This window comes from Erigeron canadensis, chromosome 5, assembly GCF_010389155.1.
Source record: "Erigeron canadensis isolate Cc75 chromosome 5, C_canadensis_v1, whole genome shotgun sequence".
Lineage (NCBI taxonomy): Eukaryota > Viridiplantae > Streptophyta > Magnoliopsida > Asterales > Asteraceae > Erigeron > Erigeron canadensis.
Window position 1 is genome coordinate 37334730 of NC_057765.1, and position 12141 is coordinate 37346870.

General features: G+C 31.3%; 1 protein-coding gene across 1 annotated transcript; it reads left to right on the forward strand.

Moving 5' to 3' along the window:
• Positions 1 to 992: 992 nt before the first annotated feature.
• On the forward strand, positions 993 to 1841 carry LOC122601730 (putative receptor-like protein kinase At5g39000). Its single transcript, XM_043774469.1, has one exon. The coding sequence runs from the start codon at positions 993 to 995 to the stop codon at positions 1839 to 1841; it is 849 nt and encodes a 282-aa protein (XP_043630404.1).
• Positions 1842 to 12141: the final 10300 nt, after the last annotated feature.

A 12141-nucleotide genomic window follows, 5' to 3' on the forward strand; every position in this document is an offset into this window, starting at 1 on the left:
TTTTGAATATGTTAAAATAATTAAAAAAATATATTTTTCAAAAAGTAATAAATCGCAACACCGTAAGAAGGTGTTGTATGATTGGATAAAAGCGCACCACAACAAATTAAAAGGTGTTGTATCTCTAGGAAAAATCACAAGTTCTCCTAGCGCATCGGCGCATCGCATGCAAGAACTAAATGATTTATTATTTTGATTCGATTTTAATTTTGTGTACACGTATAATTAACCTAAGATTATATAATGATGTTAAAACTTTTAAATTATCTTTTTTATATGTTGTAATATTTTAGACATCCATATACACATTTAATTCTAAAACTTTTCATTTTTAAGAAAACTAAAGACTTTAAATGAAAAAGACGGATTGTATTTACATTATATTTAACTTAATATTTATTGTTACATGTAAATTGAATTTAACAAAATGTTAACATCTTTTAAATTAAGAACAATACTATAATAACAAACTAATTAGAAATAAATTTCTTTAAACTGATCATGTGTCAAAAATGAAATGAAGAAAGAAAATTATAAAAAAAAAAAAATTTTCTTTTACATGTAACTGGTCCATTTATTTTATCACATCGATTTGTAAATGTTAGTTTGTTATTGGTTTGTATGCTTACATTTCTTTTCTTTTTTAAATAGAAATGTTTAGTTTCAAATAAATAAAAAATAAGGAGAACTAGAAAATTTAAAAAATTCACATCTTTTAATAACAAAACTTTAATTATTATATTTTGTTAAAACTGAATTTATTATGAAAAATTAATGAACGATAGATTTTCCAAGTAGTCTAATACGATTAAATTTTATTATCTTAGATTTTAAAATGTAGTCCATTTATTTTATTTTTTTCTCAATCATTCCCATATGCATGCCTTTATTTATCTTATATTAAGCGGATTATCAAATGTTTATGAATTTATCATCTTTTATTATTATAGAAAAAAAAAAAAAGATTTTAGAACTGTCCACTTGTCCGAATGATGAGACAAAAAAAAGAAGAGATCGAGGCGTTTGCTTTCTATTTAAAGACTACATTAGTAGCTCATCATATGGTTTTATTCAAGCTATCTACAATTAACAACGATTCACTGACTTACAATATGTCTATCCCCGGAGATAATATGTCTTTCCTCGGAGATTACGATCACCTCAAAATTCAAATGAAAGATATACTATCAGCCACCCACAACTTTGATCCCGCCAAGGAGATCGGGAAAGGTGGTTTCGGGCGGGTCTACAAAGGAGAAGTATCTCTCCGAGGGGGCCGAATCATGGTCGCTTTTAAGAGATTAGATCGTAGATTCGGTCAAGGGAATACCGAGTTTTGGAAGGAGGTGATGAGGCTTTCAAAGTACAAACATGAAAACTTGATATCTCTCATGTGCTATTGCATTGAGGGTAAGGAGATGATCCTCGGATACGAGTATGCGTCTCGTGGAAGCTTGGATAGCTATCTACCTGATCCTAGGCTCACATGGACCCAACGCTTGAAGATATGTGTTGGGGCCGCACGTGGCCTAAATTACCTACATGATCCCAGGGGGGCACAACAAAGACTTCTCCATCGAGATATCAAAAGTGCAAACTTCCTTCTTGATGAAAATTGGATTGTAAAAGTTTCCGATTTTGGTCTATCAAAAGCTGCCCCAGCTAACCAAGCGCAAACAGTTGTTGTTTCCAATGCTCTCGGAACGCACGGGTATTGTGATCCCTTGTACATGGAGGAGGGTTTCCTGTCGAAAGAATCCGATGTGTACTCTTTTGGAGTCGTGCTGTTTGAAGTTTTGTGTGGGAGGTTGTGTTTTGAATGTACCAAAAAGGTGAGCTAAGTAAAATATTTGTTCCCGAATGGAGACGGTGCTATCAAGAGAAGACCTTAGACAAGATAATCTTTCCCGGCCTAAAACAACAAATGGAAGCAGGTTCATTAGATGCCTTTTCAGCAGTTGCCTATCGGTGTGTGAAGAAAGCTCGAGAAGAGAGGCCAACGATGGCTGAGGTTGTCAAACAACTTGAGTCTGCACTTGAACAACAAGTAAGTGCGCGCATGCAGCAGGCGTTCGATCTGTTATTACTTAATTATTATGGATGAAAGTATATTAAGGTTACATACGAATTATATCATATATTTACAGGTCGTCTTGTAAAGATCTCAGAAAGAAACTCGATTTTAAAAATCTGATCAAGATTGCACGTGGTGCCGTAACTCCTATATCTTATGTGTCGGAGATTCACCTTTACAGACAGTTTATAAAAGGATTCCTTGTTGATGGTGGCAAAACGGTAACTAATTAGCTAGTATATATTAATTGTTCTTTAAATATATAAAATTCAGTCATTTAATTGCAATATTAATTAATTAGCGAACCTACCCAAATAGTAAACTACGTACACGTTGTATATTGTTTGTTTGTTTCTTGGTCCACAGTGGATAGCGGCAAATATGTATGGAGAAATGAGTGAAGTTGTATCTGCAATTAAATGTGTAACTGCAGTCGAGCTTAAACAATTACCTGACAAAGATTCAAGGTTAGTAACTTAAATTTTTATATATTTACGACCCGCGTGCTACGGCGGTGAAATAGTGGGATGATAGGTCATAAAGTGTGTGATAGCCAAATGTCTTAACCGTACGAGTTCCGCCCTCGAATGACATTTCTAATGAAAGAATATGAAATTTTAAGTACACCCATATAATTTTTATAATTTATCGATGTACGGTTTGTGAGATAAAAGATTTTGAATGAATTGGAGGAATAAACAATTTATGAAGGAGAGAGGAAAAAAATAATTGGTTGAGATTTGAGGAGAGAGAAAGAGTGTTTGGTAATATAGAATTGATAGAATGAACATTTTGAGTAAGTAAATGTTGAAACTTAAAATATTAGACAGATGAATCTGCTTTATAATATACGAGAGTAATTACCCGCGCGTTGCGGCGGTAAGATGGTAAGGTGATAGGTCATAGGTTGTTATATGTTAGAGTATGATACCCAAATGACTTAGCCGTATGGACTCCACCATCGGATTTAAAAATTCGTCGAAAGTATATCGAATGACATTTTTAATGAAAGAGCATGAAATTTTAAGAACATCCAAATAATTTTTATAATTTATCGATTTACGGTTTTTGATATAAAAGATTTTGAATGAATTAGAGAAATTTATGGAGGAGAGAGAAAATTGAGTGCTTGAGGTTTATTGTAAGAGTAATAATAAATAAGTGATAGAGGTATTTTAGGGTTTTCACTTGTTGAAATTTGAAATTTTGAAGGGAGAAAATGCTTTATAATATAGTAGAGATAAGGATAGATATATTTCTTAAATTTTTTTCTTTTCTTTCTTGATCACATCAATCAGGATGCAATGATTACTTATGTTTGATCGATTACTTAAAAACAATTGCTTCTAATCTATATGTGCAGATTTCCATATATTTTAAGGGGTAAATCATACAACGATTTTGTAGTAGATGTGGAGACTCGTTTTCTGTCACCAAATGTCACATACTCGATCAACCTTGTCATCAAATTCAAGTACAGGTGGTTTGCAGGATTTGTACCCTTAAAATACAAGTTGGAAGGTGAGACAGAATATTGGGTCCCATCCGCGGGTGAGATGACAGAAAAGCGATGCAAAGAAGGAGATGAATGGTTGACTGTCGAATTATATCAATTTACTAGCAACCAAAATGAACATCATTTTAAGATTGAGTTCATCCTAGCAGACGTCTTTTCAGCCTTTAATGGAAGCGTTCGAGGTCCTTGTTACTTTAAATGTATTGAATTTATACCGGTGGAGCAAGTAAGTTCATCTTATCTAGCTTAATTTGAGTTCACATGATCCAATATTCATCCAATTAACGTTAATTATATTTACCAACAATGGCTCGGATATTATGGATGCTTATCGAATCGGATTATCATTGCCTCGCCTCATCTATACTAATCATGCTTTTTTCATGTTTGATCCTTTTTAATTCCTAAGCAAATACCTATAATTGTTTCTACCCTAATTATTAATTAAGTTGAATTATTTATTATTGTTGTTATTGTTTATTGCTTATAATATAATATATATGAATCAATCAAATAAAACCTGCATATATTGGTACATAACATTTATAGGTAAAAAAATCTGAAAATGACGAAGACGAGAGGAAGGTGGATACACCAACGACCTTATCGAATTCAGACATTGATTGGGAAGCAAAATTGCCAACTGATTTCAAGGACTTGCTTGAATTGTCAAAATCTGATCTACAATACACAACCACAAGGGACCTTTACTTTCTTTTTCGCAAAGGATTTCTCATTCATAACGATGCCAAGGTATGCCTATATACATATTCCTTGTTTCTCTCATTATACGGTAATTTCTAATAAAAACGTAATTTAAAATCATCTATACAATTGTCTTTTACTGATTACCTCAGTAGTTGGACACCCGGACATTTGTCCGTGAGGTCTCAGGTTCGATACTCTCGGGCTTGAGATTTACAGGCTTTAGGTTTCATGGGCCTTCGTGGAGCATTTACCGACTGGGCCGGGCAGGGGGGAAGAAAACGGGTCTTAGGTCCACGGTAACCAGTCCGGATACTCGTGACCCGACCCTTGCTGTTCTAAAAAAAAAAATCATCTATACAATTGCAATCTACATCTTACATATATATATATATATATATATATTATATATAACTACTTATAAAGCAAACTAGGTAATCTATTTTTTGAATCTCTTAATCTCTTAAAACATTTATACCATACATTTTTTATTTACTTTATTTTCTATTTACTAAATTATATTCATAAACTTCTTAAATCACATAAATTAATTTACATCAATTATCTATCTTACTCTCCGTCATTGCCACTATAAGTTGCCACCTCTACCACCGACACGTCCGCCGCCTACACAGCTGCATTACACGAGTATTCATCTAGTGTGTATATATATATATATATATATATATATTGAGGTTAAAAATAAACTATTTATAATCCATATATGAGGGTAACGGATTACTGAGCATAAGTTTTATGTATTGTGCGTTGATATGGATATCAAAATTGTACATGAATCAGAAGGTTACAATCCATTCACTTTTTTTTTTTTACAATATATTGCACTAGATTTGGATCAATGTTAAATCCAACCGTGGTTTATGACATTTTGGAGATAAAATAAATTGTTAAATATATGTAACCGAAAAATCTTTTTAATAAAATTTAAAAATATATGAAAAAGTAAACTGGTAAATTTATATGTAAAAAATGTAAACAGAATCAATGTAAAAGAAAATTTTTAAAACGTTGAAAATAGATATTCTATTTCATTTTTTGTAATACTTCTGTGTAGGAGATATTTTTTTTAAGAACAGCAAGGGCCGGATCACGGGTATCCGGACTGGATACCGTGGACCTACCCGATCCCCTCTCCCCCCCCCCCCCCGCCCCCCGCGTCCGCCCCACCCGGTAAAAGCTCCACAAAAGCCAGGACAAAATCCTTGTGGGCAATCACATGCCGAAAGTATCGAACCTGTGTCCTTTTGAACAAAAGTCCGAGTATCCAACCACTGAGGTAATGATATTTGTTTTTTGTTTTTTTTGTTGTCATCTTTGTTGCATCTTAATACTTTGAAATTCTTTTCAATTTAACTTAAGATATTGCAACATACAATTGTTCATACAATAAAACTGGACATTATGGATAAAAACCAACCAGTGATAAATATAGTTAATTATAATTTGCATGACTATCCTGTCTTTTATTTTATTATTCAAACAATCTATTAATTAATTTGCTAGCAAAAGAACATGTATTCTTAATCTCAAAATTCGAAAACTGAACTTTAAAAAACAATATTTGAAATTCTTGATTGAATAAAAAAAATAGATTTTGCGATACAAATAAAAATATCAGTTAATAAAAATAAAGTTAAAAAAATTATTAAATTAAAAAGTATGGATGTATGTAAAGTTATGGCTGAATTTTGTTATAATATTAATAATACTTCAAATAAATATTGGGTTTATGTAACTAATTTGAAAAACTAAAATATTTAAGAAATTGAAATTTTAAACTTTTATTAGTAAATTTACTGAATATCATATATGGAAAAGCAAGTTATAATTTCAAAACCAAATTTGAAACTTTTCAAAATATAAATTTATAAATATGAATTATGTACATTTCGAGACCTTAAGTTATAATTTTAAATATGAATGAACTTTGAGCCCATATTATCTTTAAATCTATATTCGTTTTGCATTAACCATAAATAGTACTCATATTATGTTTTTTATTACTCTCTTCTGAATGTTTAATAGATTTGAGATAAAGTTTATTTTAATTTTAACGTTATTTTTTTTTGTTTCTTTTTTAACAATATTAGTTCAATATTGATTTCTACAAAATGGTTAATTACTACCACAAACTGACTAACTTTGATCACTTAATGACTACGATATCTTTTAAGACGTCACTTAATGACTAACTTTGATCACTTAGCTTGTCCCTTTTATAGCTGATGATACATCGATTATTATTATGGACTACTATTACTATACATAGATTCAAGAATATGGTCATACCGAAACTATAACTATGACAAAATTTACTTATATTCATTTCATGACTATAATATTTTTGTATGGGGTCATTTGTTATTATATTGCTTTTATGTCATCTAATAAAATTATACGTCTTATTTTCACTCCAAAATTATATTCTTATTCTTTGTTGCCTAACTATCCTATTTTCGAGTCATATAATATACTAAGGTTAATTAATAGATCTTTGTATTATGCTGTTCAACGAGCGCATTGGTCTAATTTAATACCAGTTTAGTTAGAAAAAAAAACCCGGTGGAAGTACTAACTCATGCAGTAAGACCACAGAACTGAAATTATTTAATAATTCTCGTAAAGTGCCATTTAGGAGGTTTTACTATTTATCAATATAACATAATTATAAGAAACTGTGTGGACACCGGTGATTCGCCGGGTGAATGTGAATATAAATTTTATTTTTGTTAAAAAAAAAGGGAATGAGAATTTCCTAACCATATATTATTATTATTATTTACAACTTCAAGCAGTCGTGTGGCCCGGAAACAAAAGTTAGCGGTCAAGTGCGACGCAGACGGATAGACAGGTTGGGAGAAATGATGAGACCCACATTCAAGATTATCAATGAAAAATGGTTTTCTATCAACAAAAATATGAAGAACTTTCTAATGATACCCGCAACATCATTTTTGCTAGAGAAAGAATGGGAATGGAGGCCTTTACCGGAATCAAGGTTATGACTTTTTCATATCGATCAATAACATATAAATACACATTTTTCTTGAGAAATATATGCACAATTAATGCGTGCATTTTTTTTTATATACTTGAAATGACATCATCTAGCTAGCTAGCTATAGCTAGCTAGGATTCACATACACATTAAGTAATGTCCATTTTTTCTTCGAACTATCTTGCAGGTTTGGACTCGTGGCTACGTGTACTGCACATAAGACAAAAGATACTTTTACCATTGGTTGTGAAATAAACTCCCAGCTGTTGTCATATCAAACAAAGTATTCATGCCACCTTATATACAGATGGTCTGAAAATTACTCGAGTCATAATGCTGGGGGTCTTTTGCTAAATGGTTTTCACGCATTATATCACAAAGAAAGAAGGATCACCTTATACAAATGTCATCCTACCCCATTCATTAGACCCAAAAATGAGAAAAGATTTCAAACATCATATGATACAGGCATAGACAAAGGTCATCCAAAGCAAAGAGAGGATGGTTGGATGGAATTTCAACTTTGTGAAGAGTCAACCGGGTCCAACGGAGCTATTAGACTCAATTATTTGCTTGAACATCCTTTTTTGAAAGATCTTGACATTATTGTTGAAGGTATTGAATTTAGGATTTTGTAAGGGTACTTTTCAAATCCAAATCTTTCCCATCTTCATATATATTGGGTATTTCATAAAATGTTTAACATTATGTAATTTTTTTTAATAAATGGTAGTATGTATATATATAATCTATATACTTTTACTTATTTCATACATGTGTATTTAAATGTATGACTACATAAATAGTTTTATCTAAAAGAGTGTTTTAGTTAGAGTTCTTACTAGAATTATAATAAATCCTTAATATTTGAATCATTTATTGTTTATTTTCTAAGCATAGTCGATAAAATATTTGAATTACAAAAATCTGTCAGAAATCTGTCGGTACTCTGTCGGAAGTCTGCCACTAATATGTAGGTAATTTCCAGATTTTTGACAGATTTCCGACCCAAACCTATTTTAGCAATTTTTATTAATCAATTTGACTATCTGTCGGTAACTCCGTCGGTACTTGCGACAAATTTCCGACGAAAGTTTTAATATTATTTCATCTAAACATTTTTAAAGTTTTCCCACAGAATTTCCGACAGAATTTGTTTTCTGTCGGGAAATCGGTCGGCAATTTCCGACAGATTTCCGACGGAAACAAATTTAAAATATATATTTCTAAAAAATAATATTTTCAACGGATTCCCGACGAACTGTCATGTTCCATCGGTATTTCCCAACAGTTTTCAGACAGGAAAAAATAAAAAAATATAAAAAATTGGAATATAAATGTTTCCGACAGATCAAGAACTTCTGTCGCAAAATTGAATTCATTTCTGACAGATTTCCGACGGAATTGGTTACTCGTTGGAAATCCGTCAGAAACTGTCACAAATTCTCCAATCTTTGATTTTAAATGGTATTCTGTCGGAACTTTGTCACAAATCTGTCGGGAATTTCCGACAAAGTGGATCCCACTACAAGAAATTTGGGTTTTGGGGACGACATTTGTCGTCACCAAAAGTCACATTTCTCGTCCCCAAATCCTTTTAGCGACGACATTTGTGACGACACTTCATGGTCCCTAAAGCTTCGTCTCTTAAAGTGTTTCGCGACGACAATTTGCGACGACATAAATGGGGCCCACCGCCGAATAAGAAAATTGGAAAAGAAAATTAGAAATCATTTAGCGACGACTTTTGTGACGACATTTTCGTCACAAAATATTTATTTATTTATTTTTCTTAAAGAAAAAAATTAAAAATCAGTGATTTTAGATTAAAAAAAAAAAAATTATTTCATGACGACATTAGCAACGACAATGTCGTCCTTAAATGCAAATTTTATTTAAAAAAAATAAGTTGTATTTTTTACATATTCAGTATTATGTATTTATACATTTATATATGTATTTATGTATTCTGTATATAATATGTGTACTAATAGATACAAAATCAATTATAAAAAATAAATATATATACAAAACATATAGATCTAAACAAAACCACACATTTTCATTCAAAATCATACACAACCACAAATTTTCATTCAAAATCATACACATAGACAATATATTTACATTTCATTGATAACTACAATCAACAATCAAAATAAACAAACATAACATTATATACTAAAATCACTCAAACTAACAAAATATTATCATACAAAATTTTACTAACAAAATAGATCTTGAAATTAAGAAAGTGGTGATAAGGGTGGTGGCAGGCGGCAGTGATAGTGCCGTTGATGGTAGTGGTTGGCTCTGACTGCTGTGATAGTTGAGGGCAGCCGTGATGGAGGGTAAAAATCGACGGCAGTGGTGTTTGGTTGTGGTGGTGGTTTGTTGTTGTCACTACAAATATAACAAATATAAACAAATTTAGTAACAAATTAACTTAAATTACATATTTATACATTACATGATAAATACTTACAAGAAAAAAAAAAAAGAGCAACGACAGCGGCAGAAGCAAAGAGCCGACGGTGGGCTTTTTTTCAGGCGGTCCAGAAAATAGGGGAGGAAGAAAAATAGAAGGGGGTTGGAAGGGTTTTCCGGCGGTGGGGTTTTTTCGGTGGTAGATGAAGTTTTCCGGTGGTGGTTGGCGGCGGTTGAATTTCTCGGTGGGTTTCTTTAGAGAAAAGAGAAGATAAGTGAGAGGAGAGTGTGGTGTGTTGTTGTAGAGGAAGAGAGAGGGGGGATTTAGTTGTGTGAATGTGTGGTGTGTATAAAAGAGAGAGAAAAATGTATATGGGTGTTCAAATTTTTTAGGATAAAAATGGTGGAAATTTTAAAATTTTTGGGTATAGTGGAGGGATAAAAGTGTAAGGATTATAATTTGTTTATAAAGTTTTTGTATTTACTATAAATAATTTTTTATTATTTATATTATTGAATTGTATTTTAATTTATCATATTAATCTAGTTAGTTTTTTTTTGTTTTTGTTTCCTACTATTTTATTTTATCATGAATCTTATTACAATAACTTTATTATTATTTAACTAGTATTATTATTTGTTATAAATATTTATTAATAATACTAATATTTATTACTAATTATTATTATAAGTTTATTATTAATACATCATATGTATATACATACATTTATTACATTAATGCATGAATATAGTACATCAGACTAGATTTTAGACTCGTGTCCAACACTGGACACGAGACTTACGACATTATTTGTAACATCCCGAACTTTTAATTAACGGTTGACTTGAGTCGTTAAGTCAACACAACGTGTCCGTTAAGTCTCTAAGAGATTTAATGTTTATGTGTGATTAATGTGCATTATGTGTAAGGTTTTAAAGCCTTAATGATTCATGTATTAATGTGTCTAAAGGTATATTTTAATGTCTTTGGAGGTGCTTAAAGTGTTTAATGTGTTGTAAGTATTCCCCATAGGTGTTTTAAGCTAAATATGAGCCATAAGGAAGTCTAAGGACTAGTTTTGATAAAGCTGGAAACTAAAAAACGGGTTAAGGGTCTAATAATCTGTCATTAGACTCATAAATCAGAGAATATACATTTCCTTTGAAGCCCTAGCCATTCCCTTTGTTCCTTGGTATCCTATTGTTCGATTTCATCGTTATTCGGTTGATTCGAGAGTGTTTTGATCAAGTTTTTGCATCCTCTTTGTAATCTCCAGGTATCCAAGGTATAATAACATTGATTTTATGTCCTTTCAATCATATAATCAGATCCATAACTGGTCTAGGTTATTAGAAGATCAATTGATGACAAAAACGTGTGTTTTGATGGATTCGGTAACCTAAAACGTTTAACTATGTGATGCAAATCAAGTAAGGATTAATCAATGATTTCATTGCATCATTATGGTCTTAAAATGATGAATTTTGAGGTGCAAAAGTCGTTCATAAGGTTAGGGGTCGTTTGGGGTGTGTTTGGTTAAGTTTTGGAGGTTAAAAAATGAGTTTTGTGCAGAATCGGGACTAGTTGCGGCGCAACTCTATAGCTTCGGCGCAACTAAAAAACAGTGACGTTTAGTTGCGACGCAATTTGGTAGTTGCGACGCAATAGCGACTGAATTTTCAAATGGCCATAACTTTTGAACCGTAACTCCGTTTTTGACAAATAAAATATCCACGGAATCGTGAGAGAGTCTACTTTCTAATGGAAATGTTTTTGAAAGATGATTGTAATGTCAAGTTTCCAGAAAGGTTAATTTAGTGAGTGTATCCCGAGTTTCGTAGAGTTATAATTATCCATCCAAATGTTTAATGTGTCATTATGGGTGACTTTGCTATCAATAAGTCAAAGGTTTAAATAGTTCTAACCATACGTTGGTATGATAAAACATGTAGATTGGACGAGCTTTCTATCTCAGAACTTAAAAGGTTGTTTTTGGCATCTCGAAAACCCCTTGTAATTGGAGTATACTATAAATAATTATCAACTAATGAACTAAAACAGGATTGTAGTATTTTTTTAATTGACACATTGCATAAAGTGACACGTTTTCTTTTAGTTTATATTAAAAATTATAAATATCATATGTATAATTATATTTAATAAATACACTTTATCTATTTGTTTACGCATATATAACTTGAACTGTTTTAAATTCCAATTTTAATTATTCATTTTTCATGATATATGAAGTAACGTTGGTTTCATTTTTTTTTTGAACGACTTTCAATTATTTATTTGTTTGTTTACTTATATTTAAAGACTTAAAATCATCAATTTGATTAATAAAATTATAAATATTTTAAAGTTTTGTATGGTAATTGTTGAAAATTCCTAATATA